Below are 23,865 nucleotides of genomic sequence, written 5' to 3' on the forward strand. Positions count from 1 at the left end.
TTGGCATTGACGAGAAACCTGGAAAGGGATGCTTCTGCACAGTGGGTGAAGGGAAGGCAAAGACAGATGGAGACGACTTTTAGGCTGAATAACTGGAAAATGTGACTACCAAGACAATAAAAGGTCCTTTTGGGGAGGAGAAGGAGGGAGGGCCCCAGAGGCAGGTGTCTCTTTGCTGGTTGTCTGCTAGCTGTGATTGGAAACCTGTGGAAATGGGTTAAGTCAAAACTGTCCGAATATGCTCCTAGAAAGGACAAAAAACGTGTGCACCAGGGCCTGTCCTCTGTCCTGTTATTTGTCTGTGATGATAGTTTGAGCTTCACAACAAAGTGCCTGACAGCCCATATTGCATCCTCACTGCAACAACTTTCTCCTTCCTGGAAAAGGGGTTTGGCCTAACTAAATATCCAAGCTGACATTGTGGTGGGCTTTTTAGGGCCAGGATTCATCCAGAGAATTTCACAGGCAGCTTGGAAAAGCAAACTGGTATTTTAAGGTAGAAGTAAGTTTTCTTGGCTTGGCTAAAGTCCCTGGAAGTACATTTCTTTTTGACTCTTCAGGTGCAGTACTTCTGTGACATTATGGGAGCAGCTCCACCTCTTGCTGAACTTTCTGCTGGTTTTGAGAGCAAAACTGTATTGTGGTCTAAGGTTACTGTTTGGCTTTTCCAAGTGAATGTCATTAGCAAGTGGTCATGGTTGGGTGGGTGAAAAAAAAAAAAACCAAAATAAAAAAGGGGGAAAAAAAAGAAGTAATTAAAAAAAGGGAGAAGGTTTTGCTGTAAATAAAGTGCCTAGCAACTCAGTGTTTAAATGATAGAAACTGGTATGTGTGAAGCAGAGGAACAATGTCTTGCTTTGACTCGCTGATGGACTGATAAGAAGAGACGATTCTGATAGCAGAGGCTGATGAGAGGTAGCAGAAGGATGAAGATTTTCTCTGGTCTGACAGTAAGGACAGCAGAAAAATATTTACCCTTGCCCCATATCCTTTTCCAGTTTCCATCTTTCTTGCCTGCTAGTCTTGATGTTTGGTTTGGGCAAGGCATTGTTAATACACATTGCCGTACAAAGTGAAAAGTGGCATTTTAAAGTGCCAGGAAGGGGCATTTAGCCTCATCACCCCAATGGCTGTTCATGTGCAGTTCTTTCAGCTGGAAGCAGCACCACGGGTTCAGGAGGTTCTGTGGGATTCTGCCACAGAGTATACAAGGCAGAGTGAGCCAGGCAGTGCTCCCGGGGACGAGGCAGGATAAGGCAGTCCCTGTGCAACTCTTCATTTTGCGTAGTTCACCATCACTGTTTCTGGTAGTCCTGCATGGGACTTAGTGGGCTCTGCTGTTCCTGACAAGGTCTGGTAGGTGCTGGGCATTGTCCTGCTTCAGGAGTGGGGGAACAGCAGAAAGCTTCTGGGTTCCAAGCTTGCCACTGCTTGTCTGAAATCCTTGCATTTAGGAAAAAATAATTGCTTCCTGCTGTACTTGACAATTTCTTGTTATCTATGCATCTTTAGTCTCTCTTCGTGTCCTGCTGAGCTTTTGAGAAAGCAATCTAGAGGCTTTATTCTGAGGAAATCAAAAGTTAGCAGGTATTACTAGTACTTATACTAGGGCGCATGTTACTTTCGATTATTGGGCAAGGAACATGGGAATATCGCTGCCAACTTTAACTGTGCAGTATTTGAGGTTATAACTCCTGTTTGCCCACTTAAATGGTGCCTCTGTTTTTGGGTCTGCCATGTGGCAGCTGCTTTGTCTCTGTTTACAGAGCAGGATGGTCAAAAGCACTTCGGTCACTTGTGGTTCAGGTTGTTCCCTGGCTGATGTGTGCAACCCCAATGCAAAGCCAAGGCCGATCGTCCACTGGACTCAGTAGCATGACTGTAGCTTTGCCCCAGAAAAATTAAGACGACTTTATTTCTTTAAATTGATATCTTGAATCTGTTTCTCAGAGGGACTCTAGACCTACTTACCTCTCTCTGCCTCAGGCCAGATTGCTTTTCCCAATCTATACGGCATATAGTCTTGATCTCTTGGTGCATTTTAGATAATTACACTCATTAACAGGCTTAAAGGAGGTGTCAGATTAATTTTGATGGAATAAATAGGCTTCATCACAGGAGGTACCATGGCCCTGTCACTGTGCAACAAGAAGGAGTTACACAAGGGTCAGTGGTGTGAGCAGAGACCCTGGAGCCAATCTGTTTACTGTGGCAGGATGTGGGGGGAAGTTCATGCCTGTAGTGGAAATAGGAACTTGCAAAGTAGAGGGCTGCAGTGTGACTGATTTGAATCACAGACCTCAACTCCCTTCTTGTTCTGTTCATGTGTTCATTTCAGGCATATGAAAGAGGAGCACTGGGCTGCTGGCACCTGTAGCCCACATTGCTTGGGTCGCAGGACTTCATGCAAACCCCATTTGGATCTGCAGAGCCATGAAACACCGCTCCAGCTAGTTTAAACAAACTGCTCTCTAGGACACAAAGAAGGTAACTTTTTGGCAATGCCCTACCCGAAATATTTCCCAGTTGGAATAACAGGAGATGGAAAACGTTTTGAGATAATTACGAACTGTAGTTTCTGACTCAGGTCAGAGAGAAAAATCAAGCATAACATCATGCAAAATGATTCTCTATAAACCCAGATGAAAAACCCCTGAATGCTGTTTTGATGCAAAACCTCTGAATGCTGTTCAAAATGACCTCTAGAAAAGAGATTGGTTGCTAGTTAAGTCTCCATTTCTTTCTGGACCACCTCCTGTATACTTATTGTTCCCTCAATATTGATGTCTCCAGGACTGTTCCATGGAGATATATGCACGCAGGCTGTAAATCTTGAATCACAGACTGTATTGTTTGTCAGATGGAGGCAAATGAGGAAAGATATAGTGACAAGTAATTTAGAAACCACAGGCCTTTTCACACCTAACCTATGCCTGTATCTCTGTTGTAAAGAAAGTTACTTTAGGCTGGATAGTGATGGTTTTGCTAAATGCAGTCCTATCCATGTTGCCCTGTTGAAACTTAAAAGATGCCATTGTTTTCCATACGTTCTTCATGTATAGCAGTTCTCCCAAGCAGTGGGGGAGACAGATTATTTGCTTCACCCAGGACTCTGAACCTGCTGTTTGCAAGTAGGATGAGAGATAGGAAAGGTGCTCAGCATCCCAAGGGTAAAGAGCCAATAATTTAATTCCCTGATACGGCAACTAAATTAGTTGCTGTATCCAACATGCCCATGTTAATGTAAAATATTTTTGATTTTCACAGTTTTCCCTATTCACCTGAAATCAAGAATTAAATTGATGATTTTAAAAGAAAAACGAACTAAGTGAGAGGAAGCTGGTTGTCTCTTTGTCACCTTTTTCTTTGTGTTCTTTCAGTAAATGCCAGCTCTGTAATATATTGCTCAGGTTGGGTCCTTAGGACACCAAGGCTGTACCTGTGCAACAGACCTGCACCAGTCACACCACAGGCTCCTGCTGGCCACAGGTACATCTGAGGCAACTCTTCACTTCTTGAGCTCCAAGGCGGAGACATTAAAGGCAGGCCCATTAGGAGAGACACCTGTGTTCACCCATGCATTTTCTGGGTTTGCCTGGAGAGGGGAGCTTGGGGAGCTGGTGCTCTTCATCAGAGACTGCAGTGACAGGACAGGGGGCAATGGATTTAAACTTAAACAGGGGAAGTTTAGATTGGATATAAGGAAGAAGTTCTTAATTGTGAGGGTAGTGAGGCACTGGAATGGGCTGCCCAAGAAAGTTGTGAATGCTCCATCTCTGGCAGTGTTCAAGGCCAGGTTGGACAGAGCCTTGGGTGACATGGTCTAGTGTGAGGTGTCCCTGCCCATGGCAGGGGGGTTGGAGCTAGATGATCTTTAAGGCCCTTTCCAACCCAAGCCATTTTATGGTTCTATGATTCTATATTGAGGAAAACTATTCCAAGAGTGAAATAGGGAAGAAATAGTATTGCAACAGCAGATGGGGCACAGTCTTTATGGACAGGGAGTAAGAGACTTCTCCGTTGCACGTGGTCCAGGGCTTGCATGGCTCTGCAGGACTGGGGGTCATGGTGAGAAGCTGCAGCTGGGAGAGTCCCCTGAGTGAGGTGCAGCAGTTGATGTTTTAATTCAGGCATGTTTTAATTACTGTTTTCTTATTCGGATGGCTCCCTCCTACATGTGGCTGCGGAGGCAGAGAGAGCTGAGACCAAACTGGGGAGGCCCAAGGTGCTATGGTGTGATCTGAGTCCTCACAAGCCCTCTCTCCCAATCCCCTTTGCAAATACCTCTGTGGGTAATTGCAAATGTTTCATCTGAGATTAAAAAGAACACCATTCCTACCAGTTCCAGGTAAACCCAAATTTGCCTCTGGTGATTAAACTGATGACAGAAACTAGTATTTTCCAGCTTTTGAACGGCCAGAACCACATGCGACTCCACTCTGGGAAGTGTGCATTTCTTCCCAAGGCCACTGCCTACCCATTGATGGTAGGCAGGGACCTGCTGTGAAATGATGCATGTACATATGTGTGATTTGCAAAATCTAGAAAATGTGTTTTACAATTTACATAAATTTACAAACATTTGCATTGTGTGTGCATGATTATATACCTATATAAGGTTTGATGCTGCATACATGGACTGAAAAAGGAAGACAGTCTGGCTCTGGATAGGCAGTATGGTAAATACATGCTTGAACATACACTGGGAGGCTGCTCTCCCAGCTGTCCAGAACAGGAATCTTTTAAATTTTTCTTAGCTCTGTTACCAGTGCCCAAACCTGGAAACAAGTAAGAAGTAAATATGGTCAAGTCTCATTAGTATGATTCTACTGAAATCCGGTAAAATTAGTATGTTATGGTTCTTGCTCTTAAGTATTTCTGAAAAAGTTTTCATGGGTTTTAACAGAAAATTGCTCTCATTTACTTTCTTAGTTCAATATTTGAAGGACTTTTGCTTGTACGTATGTCCTGGTTTAACCCCAGCTGGCAGCTAAGCCTCACACAGCCTCTCACTCGCCCCCCACTGAGAGAACAGAGAGAATCTGGAGGGTAGAAGTGAGAATGCTTGTGGGTTGAGATAAAGACAGTTTAATAGGTAAAGCAAAAGCTGCACATGCAGGCAAAGCAAAACAAGGAATTCATTCACCATGTTCCATGGCCAGGCAGGTGTTCAGCCATTTCCAGGAAAACAGGGCTCCATTACACATAACAGTTACTTGGGAAGGCAAACTCTTAACATCCCTCCATTCATTCTTCCCCCTGCTTCACAGGCTTAGCATGACCCCGTATGGCATGGGCTATCCCTCCTTGGGTTAGTTGGGGTAAGCTGTCGGAACTGTATCCCCTCCCAACTCCTTGTGCACCCTCAGCCCTTGCTGGTGGAGTGAAGAAGAAAAGGTCTTTGTGTAAGCAACTGCTCAGCAATAGCTAAAACATCCCTGAATTATCACTACTGTTCCCAGCACAAACCCAAAACGCATCCCGGCACCAGCTACTGTGAAAAGCATTAATTCTACCCCATGCAAAACCAGCACCCCATAATACTGGAATTCATGTGACAGAGAAAAGCCAGACCCTCAAACAGTCTTGTGAGAGCTGGCAACAGGAGTGAACCTCTTCTGCAGCTCTGTTGTTGACTCCAGAACATCATCCGTTCCTGAAAACACTATTTTCAGGGTATTCATGTGCTTCCTTCCAGGCCACTGAAGATGAACAGATGCACAGCAGATTTTGTATAATCTTTTTTTTTTGTGTGCGTGTGTATATATATATATGTATGCATATGTATATTATCACGCAACTTTACTTATGTATTTAATTAAAGCAATTTTAAAGTTAACCACAAGACTACTATGAGGTATACATTCAATAAAAAATAGATCTGCGGAATACTGTATTTAAAGAGAAGGTTAATTTAAATGTGAACTTTAGAAATATTTTCAAAATTCACTAATCACTGCAAAAATGCATTTAATTGGGAGGAATTTCAGTAAGTCAGGACTCCAATTCTGTTTGCTTCATGCCTTTGAGAACACCAGCTGAAGTTGGACTATTCTTATGGGTGAAATGACCTGAATTTGGTTCCAGGAACCTGCAATGCAGGTTAGGCCTGCAACTCAAAAGCTTTTCATTGCTTGGAAAGGGGAATTCGAGCAAAAAGAGGGCTCTAACATGGTTTTAGGGAGTCTAGGCAGAACATTACAGTCAGAAGGCATAGATTTTCCATCAAATCTACAGATCTGAGGATTGTAAAGTTGGTTTTCTCTATTTTTAGATAGGAAGCCACTTCCAGTTCTTCCTAAAGAAGGGGAGGAGCAGGGATGAATGCTTATTCCCCTGGTAAAATTCCCCCACCCTAGTGCTCTAAAATAGTAGTTGGTGGACCTGTGGGTTAATGGAATGGGTAGCTGAAGCATTATATTTTTCTCACCAGGTTAATTTATGGAGATGTGTATGATTTTTTGTCTCTTTTTGAATTTGCTTTGATAATTTTTCTCTCTCTCAAAATTTATTTGTAACCAGATACACAGCACTTTAATCTGTTACAAGGATGAATGAATGCACATCATTGTTAGTGTTTGAATCTCTTTCATGCAGAAAGGAGAGGTGAGTACGGACAACCCCTTTTCAACTCAGCACCACCACATGTGTCACCTAAACTCTGCAAAAGGTGAAATATCTAAATAATCTGACCCACTGCTGTGTTTTTTTCCTGAGCAGCTGACCTAACTTCAAATATGTGACTCACGGCCCCTCCAGCAAAAAGGTCAGGAGCAGTTTCTGGGTCAGTGCAAGAGCCCCACAGGACATGAAGAAGGTGAAGATGGGAGGAACCTGGCTGAGTCTGCCAGTTGGACAGCACTTGCTTGCTCTGGGACACAAGCACTTTTCAAACACATGGAGAAACATGGTATTTAAAAAAACCTCCAACTATTGCTGTTATTCTCTCCAGTCTGGCATGGGCATGTATCTGCTGCTTCTCCACCCTCTGGCTTGCGAGAGCCCTGGTGGATCTAAGTCATGGTTTGTAAGATACTGAAAACGGGAAGGAGGTCTGAAGTCTCAGCCAGGCTTATCTGGTGTCAGTGGCCATGTTTTTGTGGATTTCTGAGGATATGCTGGCTTGGGGGGCAGATTCAAGTAAGCAAGAGTGTGAATTTGATCTCTGGCAGAACATCTTGTGGGAATGATACCAAGAGAAATGCATGTGGGTGAATGCCCTGAAATAGGTAAGATTTAAATTAGATACGACCTGGCTTCGAATTCCTATGCAGACAGTTTGGTTCTTTGAAAAGAACTAGGTATTACTTTTTCTTTCTTTCTTTCTTTCTTTTTTTTTTTTTTTTTAATATGCTTTTCCTTGTTTCTTTCAGATGTATTTCAGAAAAGTCAGGCTGATTGTTTGCCTCATAGGGCTCAGCTGTGCTGGCCTCTGGGGGTTTTACGATTTTACTGAATTTTGTATATTCTGTGAAAACAGCCAAGATTACATATTCCCCATAGAGACTTTCAGGAGAATCGAAGGAAACTTCTCACAGCTCCCAGATGCAGATTGCCAGAAGAACCCACCTTTCCTCGTCCTGCTTGTGACATCCTCATACCAGCACATTGATGCCAGGATGGCCATCCGGCAAACCTGGGGGAAGGAGAGAACAGTCGCTGGCAAGCGCCTGGTGACATATTTCCTCCTGGGAAGCACTGTGAATCTAAGGCAGCAGGCTGATATCACTGCTGAAAGCCAAAAGTACAAAGACATTATTCAAAAGAATTTTACAGACACGTATTACAATTTGACTTTGAAGACCATGATGGGAATTGAATGGATTCACAGATTTTGTAACCAGTCCAGCTTTGTGATGAAAACCGACACAGATGTGTTTGTCAATGTTTTTTACCTCACTGAGCTGCTTCTAAGGAAAAAGAGAACCACTAGATTCTTCACAGGCTTTTTAAAACTGCATGAGCTCCCCATACGGAGAAGAAGGAGTAAGTGGTATGTGAGTAAAGAGGAGTATCCGAGAAAGACCTACCCGCCGTTTTGTTCCGGGACTGGCTATGTTTTATCCACTGATGTTGCTAGTCAGATCTATAATATTTCAGAGAGCATTTCATTCATTAAACTGGAGGATGTATTCATAGGACTGTGCCTTGCCAAACTAAAAATTCACCTGGAGGAGCTTCATTCAGAGCAGACTTTTTTCCCAGAGAGGATTACGTTCTCTGTTTCTCGCTTTAAGAAAATAGTGATGTGCCATGAAGTAGAACCATCTGAGCAGTTGAGCTACTGGAATCGCTTAGTGACAGAAACCCATGGATGAGTGCTCTAGCACCTTCCCTGCTCAAACTAAGAAACTGAAATGCTCCACTTTAACAGGGCTTCTCTGAAGTCCAGCAAAACTCACAATTAACTCTAGATCCATCATGTTACAGACTTTTTTAATGGTTATTTTAATCTCCATTTCTGCCCAACAACATTCAAAACTCTCATCTCCCATTCACACTCACCTCTTTGCATCCCTTCTCTACAGAAGTACTGTTATTTTATTACTACTGTTATTTTATTATTACTGTTATTTTCTGAAAGATGCAGGCCTGCAAACCTGCCCTCCAAATGTTGCTGTTACAGGGCTGGGGACAATTCTGCAGCACCAAACTGAAAGTCAAAGTACTTCTGTTCAGAGAAGAAAATCTGCATCTTCCTCCTGGCCCCCTTGATAGATTCCTGCATTTGCACTGTGCAGGCATTTAAGAAAAGGTGTTTGTAGCTGTCAGGACGTTCCCCTCCTGGCATAGGGAACTGCAGCCCTGCCTTTGCAGCCAGCTCCGAGTGGGCAGGACTGCGTAGTGGCACAGATCCATTCTTCACTCTACACTTTTTTTTTGCACAAATGGAACAATTTGCCCCACAGGACAGCCTTAGGTACACATACCAGTCAATGTGTACGGCATCTGCATCTGTTTCCCTAGACATACCTCCTGCTGAAAATTATATGTTGTAGAGCTGGATCCATGCTCAGTGGAGAGTGTCCTGGTCTTTCTATTAAAATAGACACTGGAGACATCTTTTACATTTGTGTCTCACTCTGATTGCTTGAAAGCTACTCTAAATGGTTTGCCAAGGCTAAACTGGAGTCGCAGTGAGCTAAGCAGTGCATCTGATTTAGACATTTTTCCCCAGGAGGAACTGAATGTGCAAGGGAGAAGATAGGAGAATTTTTCTCTTTTAAACAAGACCTCTAATGGAAAAATGTGCCTGAGTAGTCATTCAGGCTGGGAGCCTTATTGCTTATTGCATTACCAAGCAAAGACTTATGAAATCACCAGGATGTTTGGAGATTTCAGAGGTAAGGAATTGAGTCTTAACAGTAGATGCTGTGAAAAATACATTTGAGCTTTGGGGAGGGAAAAGGAGTTCATCAAATCATGCCTGATGCAATACTCCTGTTTGATTTACTTTTATGCAAAGAAAAAGTCAGTTTTACCAGCAAAGAGTTATCAAATGTCTACACTATGTGTGAAATGTCTTTTTCCAGGGAGCAGTAAACGTGGAGCTGCTCCCTAGGGAAAGGTGAGCTGGGAGCTGAGGTGATCTGACAGCTGTCAGGGCTCAGCCCCACAGGTCAGGGCAGACCCACAGATGGTGGCCAGGTCCAACCAAGTGTCCTGATCTTAAGGCAGTATCATGATGATGAGGTAGGTCTGAGGTCAAGCTTGTGATGACTGGGCCCTGGTCATGAGAGGTGGGGGTCCAGGTCAGTCCCAGTGTGGGGAATCAGGGCCAGATGCTGCCCTGGGATGGCAGAGCAGCAGGGCTTTGGGAATGCAGACATATACTGAATGTGGTAAAAAACATGGAGGAAAGACAGGGAAAGATATTTTATTACTTTGGGGTTCTTTATTTTTATTGTTTCTTTTCTTTTTATTAAGTTTGTGAGGACTGTTGAAGTGTCTCTTTTTACTTGCCTGTGTCTGAAGAGCAGGATAAGTATTTTCAGCAGGAATATGCCACATCCGGAAAAGTGTTTAATAATGGTAATAATATATTAATACTTTCTTCTGATGTGGAGTAAGCTCAGCTCATGCACTTATTTTTGACAACTGATGATGAAAGAAAGACTATTTATTTGCTTTGTTGAAGAATAATCTTCTTTAACTTTCCTGTTCAGAAAATAGCTGCATATATGGTGTTTGTAGGGATATGGCTATCCAGGTGCTCAGGCGGGTGTTTACCTTTCCCCAATGCACAGCTTTGCCAGAGGGTGAGCAGCCCAGCTTTTGGGTTTAACAGCATCTCTCCACCTCCCACCCCAACTTTGCAGATGTATCTGCCCTTGGCTCAGAGCCCTGCTGTAGCACGTCTACTTTTGCTGCTGCCTTTAGTGGGTGCAGTGGGTCAGACTGATACAGCCTAGCAACAGTACTTTAATCACAATTCTTTCCATGTAACCTGCAGAAATGTCTTTTTGCCATTCATTGCTATTGTACCCAAGGTGCAAGCTGGCTATTGGTTTGATTTATGGAAAAATGTTGAGCATAAATGTATGCTTCCTGGCTTCTCCTAGCTCCCTCTCTCATAGGGTAGAGGGTCTGTGAGATGGGACAGCGTAATGCAGCCTAATGTTCATCCTGGACTCTTCTTGTTCTCAGAGAAATAATCCTGCAATCCTTTGTGGGTCTCACTTCCACCTCTGTGCCTGCTGCCAGCCTTATCCCAGCTGGCAGGACCAGTCCAACCGTGCAGTCCCAGGAAACCTGTATCTCAGCAGGATAACTATTAAATTACATACAGATGTATTGGCTTGTTCATCTCCTCTGCGTGTTGAGATACAAGAAGTATGGTGGTACCTGGCTTCTGGATCAGTGCAGCTGCTGGTCTTCTGTCAGGATGACTTGATGGCCAAAGGGTGAAGTCTCCCATTAGGAGACAGTATATTGGGTTGTTTCCCTGAACGTTGGCTGCTAGTGAGTGGCATTAAAACATGTCTTGCCTGAGCAGTTTGTGGTTTTGAATTATCATAAAAAAAAAGTTACCCTTCATGGTCAGTTTTGCTATACTTCTTGATTGTGGCTTTTATTTTAGTTCAGGAGTGTTCCTAATTACTTGAATATAGCTACCAAGTAGGAAGATGGTGATATACTCTGTTAATCACATTTGCTACTGCTACTCTGGGGGCTAAATTTGTAGCCACCCTGCCATTGGGAATAAGGTCCTCAGGCATGTTTTCATAAAACATACCGTTCTGGATATTGTTTCCAGGGAGTCTGTTTGCAATTTCAAGTGACCCGTGCATGACGCCTCTCTTTATTACTGTGTTTGAAATATTTTGTCCCAGCTGAATGTAGGTTGTTAGGCACCTAATGGCCTGCCTACCTGAAGCATTTGGCTTGTTGCTGCTAAATCTCTGATGAGGAGCAAATGAGTACAGGTTGAAATGTTACCAATTCAGATAGCCCATTCCTCTCCTTTTTGCAAAGTAGCTTCCCAAGCTAATGCTTTAAGTTGCTGCACAGTATTTTCCTCAACATATGATTTTCTTTGTGTTTGCATAAATTAGAAGATGATTTCATAATTCTCTCAATTCAGTAGGCTGTTTTGAATAAGAATATAGTAAATGAATAATTCATTCTTTAAAATATAAGGATATCCTGCTGGAAAAGGTCATTTAAGAAAAGTGGATGATTGCATGTGAGGCAAATTCATTCATTTAAAGAAAACAACTGCGCTAAACATATGTATCAGCTGAATGAAATTAGGTTTTGCAGCTTAAGCCTCAGATCATGGCTTTTAACACAATCAAAACAGTATTAGTGGTCTTTTGCAAAAAAAAAAGAAAAAAGAAATTATATTTTCCTATGAAAAAACATTACAGAAAAGATTGTAAATACAACTAGAACTGTAAACACAATACTGCTGTATATGTATACTTATTGTTAAAATTTTGTATTAGCTAACTAAAGAATTTCAGCAATTTGGGGGCAATTCATGTGTAAAAGTGGTGCACGATCCTAACATTTTTATGCTTTCTGGGTCAGATGATCATTAAACCAGTTTTTGTGAATAGATTTGAACAGTTACTCTGAAAAGTTACTCCCTTGCTTCTCATTTAGTAGGAAAGAGTGTGAAAAGCAGAAGAGCTGCTAGTGTCTTAGAGTTGGTTAGAGTTGTGCATTTCAGCATACTCAGTTTTTTTCAACACGAGATCAGTTTTGAGTACAGAAAAATGAATACATTTTCCACAACTCTTAACTCCTCAATGTATTATTTTTTAGGTTAGGATTTAAAAAAATGTCCCTGAAGGATCTGGTCACACAGCTTATCTGATTTAATAGTACTGAGAAGGTGTAACTCTTCTCGCCACTTTTGGGAATACAGAGTACATTTTTGTAATGAAACATTTGCCTTACGTAAAAGCTGAATGGAACAAAAGGGCTAACTGTCTGTTACAGGGATGCTGCTCTTCTTGGATTTGTGAGGATTACTATATAATGTTAATATAAAATGTGTGACAGTATTTGCATTATTTGCATAGAACATGAGACTGTTGAGATAACTATTCAGTGCATGATGTTTTAGTAAAGTGTTTTGTTACCATAGTTTTGTATGTTCACTTCTTGTTGGTTGAGAAGGTATTAAAATCTTGGGATGTAGTCAAGTTAGGAGGCTTGCTATTTTTCCAGTTAAAATTAGTAGAATCATAGAATCATAAGATCATTGAGTCCAAGCATTAACCCAGTACTGCCAAGTCCACCGCTAGACCATGTCCCTAAGCACCACATCCTTTAAATACCTCCAGAGATGGTGACCCTTCCACTAAGCTGGGCAGCCTGTTCCAATGCTTGACAACCCTTTCAATGAATAATTTTTTCCTAATATCCAAACTAGACCTCCCCTTGCACAACTTGAGGCCATTTTCTCTCATCCTCTCACTTGTTACTTGGAAGAAGAGACTGACACCCACCTCACTAAAACTTCCTTTCAGGCAGTTGTAGAGAACGGTAAGGTCCCCCCGAGCCTCCTTTTCTCCAGACTAAACAAGCCCAGTTCCTTCAGTTACTCCTCAGAAGATGTGTGCTCTAGACCCTTCACCAGCTTTGTTGTACTTCTTTGGACACGCTCCACCACCTCCACATCTTTCTTAGAGTGAGGGTCCCAGAACTGAACACAGTATTCAAGGTGCGGTCTCACCAGTGCTGAGTACAGGAAGCAATCATTTCCTTGCCTCTTCTGGCCAGACTGTTTCTGATACAAGCCAGGATGCTATGGGCATTCTTGGCCACCTGGGCATGCTGCTGGCTCATATTCAACCAGCTGTCAACCAACACTCTCAGGTCCTTTTCCCTCAGCCAGCTTTCAAGCCACACTTCCCCAAGCCTGTAGTGTTACATGGGGCTATTGTGACCTAAGAGCAGGACCCAGAAATAAACCTTGTTGAATCTGAATCTGTTAGATTTTCTTCCCTTTTCTAAAATGCCTTAGTTTGTGCATCCAAAAATGACTAGTTGGTTTCTCTTCCTAAGGCAAACACATAATTCCCATAAATCAAGAATGAGATTGTTTTCCCAAGTATTAAGCATGCAATCCTGCCACATTTGACACTTGCCATTAACAATCTGCATGTGGTAGACCTTCAAGTCAAAGGCATCTTAAAACAAAACCTTATAAAAAGCTGTGTTTTGAATTCAGAACATTTTTTTTTTCCAAATGACAAGAGTGTCAAGGGAAAGATTGTTAAAACCATAGCAAGGGACTTGATAGATGACAACTTTAACCACAGCTGATACCTTTCAGAAGACCAAGCTGCAACCTGAAATGGTTTTGTCTGTGTCACCACAGGCAGCACCATTTGACTGTGGTTAAATGACCTTGGGATCTGGAAGCACAGCGCTGTTCCCCTGCCACTTAAAAGGGAAATGTCAAATAACTCAAGGCCGTCGGATTGTTTGCCAAATGCAAGCAGTTATGTATTAAAAACTGTAACTAGGAAAGGTCCTCCTTACTACATTTATCTTTGTTTTACTCTTTTCCCTCCCTTATCTTTCTGATGTATTGTTTGATTGCAGCTGGAGTTAAATTCATTAGCTTATTCCTGAAAAAACAGACTTGAATTTGCACATGTTCTGGCTGAGCAGATATAGAGATTTTTTTCAAAGCCTTGTAACACAGTGGTTTAAGGCTATCCTTCCAAAAAGTTTGCTCAAGTATGTTTTCACTAAAAAACGTAATCAGATAATTTCAGTTGAGAAATAACCTTGTCCTTGCCTTATATTTCACAAATTCAAAAATGCATAACTGGGGGGGGGGGGTATAAAAAAATCATGGAATCATAGAATGGTTTGGGTTGGAAGAGACCTTACGATCACCTAGTTCCAACCCCCCCTGACATGGGCAGGAACACCTCACACTAGAAGACTCAAAGCCCTGTCCAGCCTGGCCTTGAGCATTGCCAGGGATGCAGCATTCACAACTTCTCTGGGTAATCTGTTCCAGCACCTCACCACCCTCACAGTAAAGAATTTCTTCCTTATAACTAACCTAATCTCCCATGCTTAAGTTAGAAATCTAAGTTCCTTCTCAGAATCTCTCCAACTGAACCATGTACACAACATCCCTTGCATCCAGCTACTGACCTAACCTGACCTCATTTTATTTATGAATTTGGGTGCAGGGATAGAGGCCTGTGTAATCCTGTGTTTCCTGGTCTTCTATTTCCAAAAGCACTTAGAAATCACAGCTGCCCTTACACTTACAAACTGTCAGTATACAGCTGTGGGTGCAGAATGTCATAAATTAGTTATGTGGTGTGATTTACACCTCCATCTTGTAGATCTTCCAAGCAACTCTACTCCCTTCATGTTTAATTTAATTGTTATTGCTGGAACAGCAGTTGTAAGTAAATGTTTGACTCCAGTACATAAAGGGACCTGCAGCTTTTACATGCGCTTCTGCTAGTAAAGGTTCAGTGAGGTAATTAAAAAGACAAGTGAGTTGAGCTGTAAGGCAGGAGTGGGAGTGAGCCATGGTGCATATGAGTAATGCAGCTTGCTCCTGACAGGGGTGAGGAGGCAGCAGGGTAGTAGCACTTGTTGCTGGTGGGGAGATACCAGCACTGAGGGCGAGGGTGTGCAATGCACCTCAGTACTTTCCCACTGCTGCAGGCCATTTTAATGATCCCATCCCGTTATGCTGAGGCCAAACCCTGCATGCCTTGCAGGTGTAACTCAAGTGGCAGGAGGCTTGCTGCTATGACCAAGTGCTAATGTCTTCTCCAGTTTTGATGAGGAAAGTGCTGCATAGGGTAGGGGAGAAGAGCAGACTGGAAACTTTACCCTATAAACATATTGGTCTTTACTATATCTTGAGGTCTTTCAGTACTCACAAGCTGCCTAAGCTTTTAGGGAATCTCATTTTCAATACAAGTGTTGCAAAGGAGATAAATAGCCAAATATAAAGTTCACTGTTCCTCTATAAGAGGAAACCAAAATACAGCACTGATCAAGAGCACTTCCATTACTCTGCCACATAAACAGAAATTGAATATCTGAAACCATCTCTGCCAGGGACTTGTGTTCTCTTACTGTAAAAGTGCAGCTTTCAGTCCCAGACTCTGTATCACAGATACAGTGCATAGGAGACATTTATTTCTAAGAAAAAACCCTGCCATTTATATTTAGTGATCTTAACTGAATGCCCAAAGGGAGCAGCAAGGTGTCAGTCATAGGATGTATTTCATGAAAATGCAAAAAAGGTACAGGTCTTCCAACATAATTCCTCCTTTTACAGTGATAATGTGCTCCCTCATTGTTGCAGTGTCACTTTGGATCATGCCTGCAGGTCACCTAGGGAATATTCATTAATATTCTATTTTTAGAGGTGTGAGTATTAATGTTTCTCTTAACTGGCAACCTTGCAAAATCATCAGGAAAGAAAGAAAAGGGGTATAATTTCATAGTCTCATGGTAGTTTTCCTGGCTTTATCAGGGAAGTCCTGTGGGTAGTTGGAGCCCTGGGTATAATGCTTGTGTATGCCTGCCACTGACAAGGGTTGTGCGCTGTTCATCTGACATGTGACTTCCCATGCACTGGCTGATAGGTGTTGAGCACATGAGTTTTGAAGGAGCTATGATAGATTTGTACTTTGCCTGAACTCCTTGAAGAATCTGGCTCTGCATATAAAGCTCAGGAGGGGGTCTAAAATCATGACCTTAAGCAGTAATGAAAACTGTAATAGTGATTAAAATGAGTGTAGAGAGCGATGTTTATATTTTCTTGGCACACTATCATATATTGAAAAGTTCCTTAGGATAAACTGAATGATAACCAGAGCAATTAAGCTTTTTGGACTAGAGACAAAATCATTTCTAAAGCTAAAGTAATTGTTGCCAGGGGAACTGATGTATTAGAGAGCACTAAAAATTTCCTTCTCAGATTAACACTCCTCCTAACAGCATCAAAGCTTCATCTTCTTTCATTCAGTGATAAACTTCTTACTTAGCCTGGACTCCATGATGAACGTTTTCATCTCTGTTCCCTGAGTTACGGCATTTTCATTTTACGAGCTACAGCTCATCACCAGTTTCAGTGCTGGAGAGAACGAACACACCTGGCAAACAGAAAACATGGAATGCAGTTCAGAAAGAGTGCTGGCAGGAAAATACTTGAGAGCTACATTCCAGTTGTGCAGATTTATTAAGGCCAAATAAAAACTGCAGGGATATTCATGTAAATAAAGTATTTAATCCTGTGGCCTCCTGTGTATGAAAGTTTGAAAGAATATATCCAAAGCTTTCCTTATAGAAGTCCCACAGCAATTTTTCACAGTATTATTATGGCTTTATAACAATTAGCAGGAAAAAACCTAAATAAAATATCAGATTTATTATACTGGTTTTATGAGGTTTTTTTAGGATTTACCCAGACCTAGATCCATGGTAGCATCACTCTATGAATCTGTAGGTCAAGGCAAAGACCTGATTTCCTAAGAAAGAGGTAAACCAGGATTTCTCAGATCAAGGGGAAGCACCTTCTCTTGGTGGGATTGGTCTCATCTAACTTTTACTGCCTAAACTAGCATACCTGGTCTGACCCAGTCTTTCAGACTACTGAGTAGCCCAAATGAGGTAGACGTCACCAAAGGGTGATATATCTTGCTTGCCTTAGACTCCTGTATCAGAATAAATGAAGCATCATTTGGTAGGACTTTTATAACTTTAATGATTACAGAAAAAAAATCCTTGATGAATAGCTTAAGATAGATTCCTGAGCTTTAACTGGCTAGCAGTAGATGAAGAGGGCATCCTGTGCATAATTACTGGCATTCATAAGGATTGTAGCTCCTCTGGAAGGGCCCCCACAGTCCGACTTTTTATCACATCAACTATTCAATGGGGATGTCACAAGAAACAGTCAGTGTCTTTCAGATAGTCAATATATCTCTCCAGTAATTCTTGTTTGTACAACAATATTTTGTAAACTAAGGTTTCATTGAAAATGGAGACAAATGTTACAACTTTGTGCAATAGAGGGATGGGACGTTTGAAGTGTCCTAATTTTTCACATAAATATATATGCAGTAGACAGCAAGGATCCAGCTTGTACTGAGCTGCTGAGGCACTTGATGTTGAAAGCACAAAAGGGTTTCCAGAGCTCTCATACACCATAAGGCAGAAACAATGTGGGGGAAAAGTGTACCTTAACATTCGTATAGGTACTGCATAGAGGAAGTGGCATGGCCCCATTATTTCTGGAGCTTTTCCTCTAAGGTTCTAAGTAAGGAAAAAATGGCTATCAAAGCTTAAAACTGTGCTGAGTCTTCAATATATTAATAGATTAATTAAAAGACTTTTAAAAATTAAAACTTGTGAGAGGAGGAGCCTGTGTGTCTCAGACTTTTATAGCTAATGCTAATAACATCTGTTTTGAATGATAAGCATGCATTTCAGAGCACCAAATAATTTGGCAATGAGGAAAAGATTAAGGGAATAGAAAGAAGGAACAAAAAAGAGGCAGATTTGGAAAAGTTATACCTTAACATCTCTTTGGTGTCATTGATTACGACAAAGAAACATCCTGTAGTCATCAAGATAGAGATAATTCAATCACTAGGTCAGCTTGCCTCCTGCCTTAGACTTTTCTAGATATTTCAATTCTTCTCTTTTTTGCTAGAGAAAAGAACATTTATTTTTTAATTGGGAGACATTTTTCAAAATCTTTGTAGTGTTCAATCCCCTTTTCAAGCCAGTCTTCATGAAGAAATGAAAAATTTTATTCCTGTTTCTAGCACTGACCTTAAATTGGCTTCAACGTAAGTGCCTCTTCCCTGTTATTTTAACACTCATATTATCTTACCATATTGCCTTGACCCAGCTAAACAAGCTAACGTACAGAATGGAGGTGTATGGACTGGTGATTTCCCCCTGCTGTGTCCTTGCCAATTAGGAGTAATTTACAAATGAAAGTGTCTAAATGCTCTTCATTTTCCATCATGACAATTTGTCCAATTCTCCTGTGAGGGAAAAAAATATAGTCTTACAGCCACAATGACAATGACAGAAGGCTTCACTAAGCAACTCTCAGAAAGTCCATTTCATTTGGAGCTTCTTGCGTGGGTTTGCACAGCAAGCTGTATAGACATATGTTTCAGAGTAATACACCCTAGGACAAAAAATTATGAGGGCTGCTCCAGCAGTTTACACAATCTGCACACCATACATAGGACATTATATAGTGTGCAAAACAAGTTTGGACAGGTTAAGAAAAAAAAAGGGGGGGGGAAGCAAAAATCCTCCTACTCACAGGCAGAAGAAAAAGGAAGAACTGAAAAGAAATGTCTAGGAAAACTGGAGTGGGAGGTAGGAATCTGCCTGCATAGCAGGCAGATGGTTCACAAAACAATTTTCCATTTGCATTAGACTGGCAAACTTAGGACCTATCTTTTGAACAGTAATGAGCATGGGCAGCCTTGTACATGCACATTGTTCTGAGCGTTTGGGGCTTCAAATACTTTACCATGCTGCATAACATCTTATCCCACACACATCTTAAACGATGACAAAGGTTGTATTCATCACGATATCATGGTTCATTAAGAAAGTCAAAGTAAGGAAGGAACTAACAAGGGCAGTAATAAATAATTAATAAAATATTAAATATGTCAATTGCCTAAGCAGCTCCAGGGAGAACAAAGGACATTTGAATCCAGTCACTGTGCACCAGATTCACCCAGGTGGATTTCAGATGATGAAACCAAGCCAGTGAGTGTGTGGGTGCAGGTGACAGATGCTTTCCTGACGAATCACACTGGGGTCTAATCCAGAGCAGGACTTAAACATGGTGGATGAGCTAGGCCATGATGCATCCAGTTTCCACTTGGGCTTCAACCTGTCCTCTCTGTGCTGAGGGGATGGGAATGAAATGCCTGTGATGGGTGTGGCTGATCTATAGACCATGACAGGCTGCAATGTGATAAAGTGACAGCTGATCACAAGCTGTGGTTAGCTTGTTTTATACAACAGTAGCACAGATGTAGCAACATGACATCCATCATGTCCACCAAGAGGACCGGGCAAACAGAAATATCATGAAATCCAGCATGAGGCATCACAAAGTTCTGCACATCAGGTGCAAGAACCTCGAGGTACAAGCTGAAGTGGTACCACTGAAGTGACGGGCTAGAAATCTTGATAAGGAGACCTGTCTGAAATGAACACCAGGGTGAATACAAGCCAACAATGCCTTCTCATTGCAAATATGGCAAATCACGTACTAGGGAACATTCAGTGAAGCATTATTGGAAAGTTCAGAGATACTATTATTCTCTACTATACACATCTGGAAATCTGTGTGTGTTTTTGTGCCCCTCAGTTCAAGCAGGACATAGAGAAGCCAGAGAGGGTCTGCTGGCAGGACATCAAATGGACAATGGTCTAAAGCACAGTGCTGGTGAAGAGATGCTGAGGGATCGGGGCATTACTCTTGCAAAGAAAAGGTTAAAGGGTGATTTAATAGCACTTGAATCTATCTGAAGAGCAATTAAAAAAATGACAGAGCCAATGTCTTCTCAGTACAGCCAAATGGTGGTTTTGAAAAAGTTTTAAAAGCAGCTATTATCCTTTCCAAAGCATTTTCGTGAAGAGTTATCTTTATTAATTCAAGCTGAAAATCCAGTCAATCCATTTTAACCTTCTGCACTTTTCCTAATTGGGAACTCCAGAGGAAATCTGCTTATTAGATGTTATTCCTTTTCTCCTTTATTTGGACAAAGCTATACAGAGTATTTCAAGTATATGACATCCTTGTCTCTAAATTGGAGCGACATCAATTTGATGGATGGACCACCCAGTGGACAAAGAACTGGCTGGATGGCCGCACACAAAGAGTTGTGGTCAATGGCTCAATATCTGGCTGGAGCCCAGTAACGAGTGGCATCCCTCAGGGATCGGTGTTGAGACCGGTCTTGTTTAACATCTTCGTTGCTGACATGGACAGTGGGATTGAGTGAGCCCTCAGCAAGTTTGCCAATGACACCAAGCTGTGTGGTTCTGTTGATACCCTGGAGGGAAGGAATGCCATCCAGAGGGACCTTGACACGCTTGTGAGGTGGGCTGGTGCCAACCTTATGAAGTTTCACCATGCCAAGTGCAAGGTCCTACACCTGGGTTGGAGCAATCCCAGGCACAGCTACAGGTTGGGCAGAGAAGAGATTCAGAGCAGCCCTGCGGAGAAGGACTTGGGGGTGTTGGTTGATGAGAAAATTAACATGGGCCGGCAGTGTGCGCTCGCAGCCCAGAAAGCCAACTGTATCCTGGGCTGCATCAAAAGGAGCGTGACCAGCAGGTCGAAGGAGGTGATCCTGCCCCTCTACTCTGCCCTTGTGAGACCTCACTTGGAGTATTGTGTGCAGTTCTGGTGTCCTCAACATAAAAAGGACATGGAACTGTTGGAACAAGTCCAGAGAAGGGCCAGGAGGATGATCAGGGGACTGGAGCACCTCCTGTATGAAGACAGGCTGAGGAAGTTGGGGCTGTTCAGCCTGGAGAAGAGAAGGCTGTGTGGAGACCTCATAGCAGCCTTCCAGTATCTGAAGGGGGCCTACAAGGATGCTGGAGAGAGACTCCTCATTAGGGACTGTGGTGACAGGACAAGGGGTAACAGGTTAAAACTTAAACAGGGGAAGTTTAGATTGGATATAAGGAGGAAATTCTTTCCTGTGAGGGTGGTGAGGCACTGGAATGGGTTGCCCAGGGAGGCTGTGAATGCTCCATCCCGGGCAGTGTTCAAGACCAGGTTGGACAAGGCCTTGGGTGATATGATTTAGCGTAAGGTGTCCCTGCCCATGGCAGGGGGTTTGGAACTAGATGATCTTAAGGTCCTTTCCAACCCTAACTATTCTATGATTCTATACTGCTATGAAAGTAGGGGTGTTGGTGGAACAAAAGTATCAGATTTTACACTTAAAAAAAAAAAAAGTATTTATAAAATGAAGGAAGCAAAAAGAAATAATTATAACTGGCCAAAAAAACTTCTGCAAGTTTCATAGTTTTTTCTTTTTAACAAGTAGGGGCGATATTTTTTTCTACTAATGCAAAGATTTTGAAATTTAATTTTGGAAGTTGATTGAAATTTCCTGATGTTTTATTTTCCTTTGCTGAACTGAACCTTTCAAGTCACTGTGGCATTAATTTCTACTTGCTAGAACTGTCAGTATGCTTAGTATGAAATATAGTTCAGGAAAGTTGTATGTCCTTTCTTTACAATTTAAGCTTCCCAGCAGATGGACTAATCATAAAAATCTCCCAATGTGTCACATCAGTTCAATGCACTGACCAACAATAGCATAATGTGAAGGATGCAGTTCAGCTCTCAGAGGAAGGTGAAGGCTGCAGCCATTGAAGAAGTATCTCTCATAAGGCAGCATGGCAGATTTGGTGAACAAACATAGCTGTCAAAGTGGCAGGAAAAGGTGTGATTTAAATGAGCAAGCAAACAAAAAGTATTACAGAATTAAATGAAGTATTTTAACGAAAATTTTCTTGATGTAACAGAAAAAATTCCTCAAAATATAAACTGAAAGGAGGCAAGGAATATGAAAATACAAAACAAAAAAAAAAATCAGTTGGAGAGAGTGTTTTCCATTAAAAGAAAAGCAATTCATTTTTCTCACAGGCTGCAACTCTATAGAGTTGCATTTCACAACAGCAAGGGCACATTTTCTCAAAGCCTTGAGGGCACCAGGGGCCCTGGCTGCATCTTGGCATCTCCTTCGGGCTTCTCCATGTGCCCATGATGCAGGGCCTTATATGAGCTCCCTGAGGCTATCAGTTCCTGCCCCAGCAATGCCACAGCCTGCTTCACCCCTGCCCCACCCCTGTGCCTTGGCACCACTTCATGGCCTTGTCACCAGCCCTGTTCTCGACCCATCTCCTTCAGCTCCTGACTGCACCCCTGGGTGGTTCCTGACTCTGTCTCAGTCCCTCGCCCTGTTGGGGGCTGTCAGTGGACCCTGCCACCCCTGGCAATGGGTGACAGCCCCACTGGTGAGGCCATGGCTGTCACAGGGCCCACCAGGGGGCATCTCTGCTCTCTGCCACGTTGCCTGCAGCGCTGTGACAGTGGGTTGAGCTTGGCACCAGGCACCAACAAGCTCACCCGTGCAGTTATCAACTGGGATAAAATAACCCCACGCCTCCCATTGTGCCCAGTGTCACATCCTGGCAAGGTGGCGTGGCCATCTTCTGCCAAGACATGAAGCGGCAGCGCCCATCCAGCTTTTAGGGTTGGGACAACATGAAGTTTGCTCCTCTGTGCGTGTCACCGGCTGCGCCTGCCTTCCTCCTGCAGGACTGGTTAAATATTAACACCGTGCCAGGCGTATTTGGGCGGGAAGAAGGGAGAGGCAATCCTTCCTTCACGGCGCCATGGGGACAATGTCAGGGCAGGCGTGTGCCCTGTGGCCCCGTAGCTGAGAGGCGGCAGAGGCCGGTGCTCCCACCCTGTGGAGCCTTGGGCAGCTGCACGCCGCCTCAGGGAGGGCTTCCCTGGGGCCAGGAGGCGAGGGCTGGCCCCGGTCTGCTCCCTTGGAATAGCACCAGCCTCCTCCTGCGTCCCCAGGGAGGACGGTGAGAGCGGGCCGTCGTCAAAGGGAAAGCTGTGGGAGACACCCTCTCGGCGCTCAGGGAAGTGATCCAGGTAACCCTGATGCAGGTAAACCCTCTAGAGCTTTTATTTGCTTCCCAGCACAAGGAGCTGTCAGCTGAGAGATAATTTAAACCTCTCCTCTGCTTCTGCCTCAGCAGGGAAGCCTGCCCTGAGCTGGTAACAGTAGAGTGAGCTAAGGTATTTTGTGACCCTCATCTCTTGCTGTGCTCCCCAGCCTTCAGGGCAGGTGTCCCCCACATCGCTTTGTGTCACGCAAAGCATTCGAGCCCCAGTCTGTGCTGGGCTGGATCCAGCTGCTGCTCCTTTAGGGTGATATTATCAGTATTATCCCCTTGCCTCTGACATGGATGCAGGAGGGAGTAGGCTAAAAGCCGTGCCTGGCAGTGCTGGTAATGCGTCACCACAGGCACCTGCGGAGAAGGTGAAAAGCAGCTCAGGCCAAGGTATTTATTTCATCACTGTCCAAAATATCCTATTTCATTTGTGGAATGGGTAGTATTTCTGGGCCCTTTAAAAGTCCATTTTGAAACAAAGTAAAACAAGGTGTTGTAAATCCTTTCCCTCTCATTTTACTTCACCACAGGCTGTTTACTGATTTTGGCATGAATTTGGGTATAAGATCCTAGCAAGTTCCCTTCTCCATAAAGGGACACATGTGCCCTTCTCCATAAAACTTCACTCACTTCAGCTTGTGTTGGTGCAGCCAGATT

At 42.9% G+C, this 23,865-nt stretch overlaps 2 protein-coding genes across 5 annotated transcripts in view; both read left to right on the plus strand.

Annotated features, from left to right (window-relative positions):
- The first annotated feature begins 3,985 nt into the window (after positions 1-3,985).
- Positions 3,986-8,526, plus strand: B3GALT5 (beta-1,3-galactosyltransferase 5). Its single transcript, XM_062602472.1, has 3 exons — positions 3,986-6,606; positions 6,721-6,910; positions 7,374-8,526. Exons 2-3 carry the CDS (start codon positions 6,809-6,811, stop codon positions 8,316-8,318), a joined length of 1,047 nt encoding a protein of 348 aa, XP_062458456.1. The 5' UTR covers positions 3,986-6,606; positions 6,721-6,808; the 3' UTR covers positions 8,319-8,526.
- A 409-nt stretch (positions 8,527-8,935) lies between these two features.
- The window catches only part of IGSF5 (immunoglobulin superfamily member 5), a 46,581-nt gene continuing 31,651 nt past the window's right edge, over positions 8,936-23,865 (plus strand). The window contains exon 1 of one of the 4 annotated variants that reach the window (XM_062602579.1): positions 8,936-9,344. The gene's annotated coding sequence lies outside the window, so the exon portion shown is untranslated. Of the gene's footprint in view, positions 9,345-22,658; positions 23,201-23,865 lie in introns of those variants that run through there. The other 3 variants (XM_062602580.1, XM_062602578.1, XM_062602577.1) reach the window with 3 other exon arrangements.

Source organism: Pezoporus occidentalis, unplaced genomic scaffold (assembly GCF_034315485.1).
Source record: "Pezoporus occidentalis ecotype Australia unplaced genomic scaffold, CSIRO_AGI_Poc_V1 ctg77, whole genome shotgun sequence".
NCBI lineage: Eukaryota > Metazoa > Chordata > Aves > Psittaciformes > Psittacidae > Pezoporus > Pezoporus occidentalis.

What these genes read in the sequence shown, in the direction of transcription:
- B3GALT5 (XM_062602472.1), top strand. Translation starts at nt 6,809, where the DNA reads ATGAAGAAGGTGAAGATGGGAGGAACCTGGCTGAGTCTGCCAGTTGGA. An exon ending in CAAACACATGGAGAAACATG is followed by an intron (nt 6,911 to 7,373) that starts GTATTTAAAAAA and finishes TGTTTCTTTCAG; the next exon opens with ATGTATTTCAGAAAAGTCAG.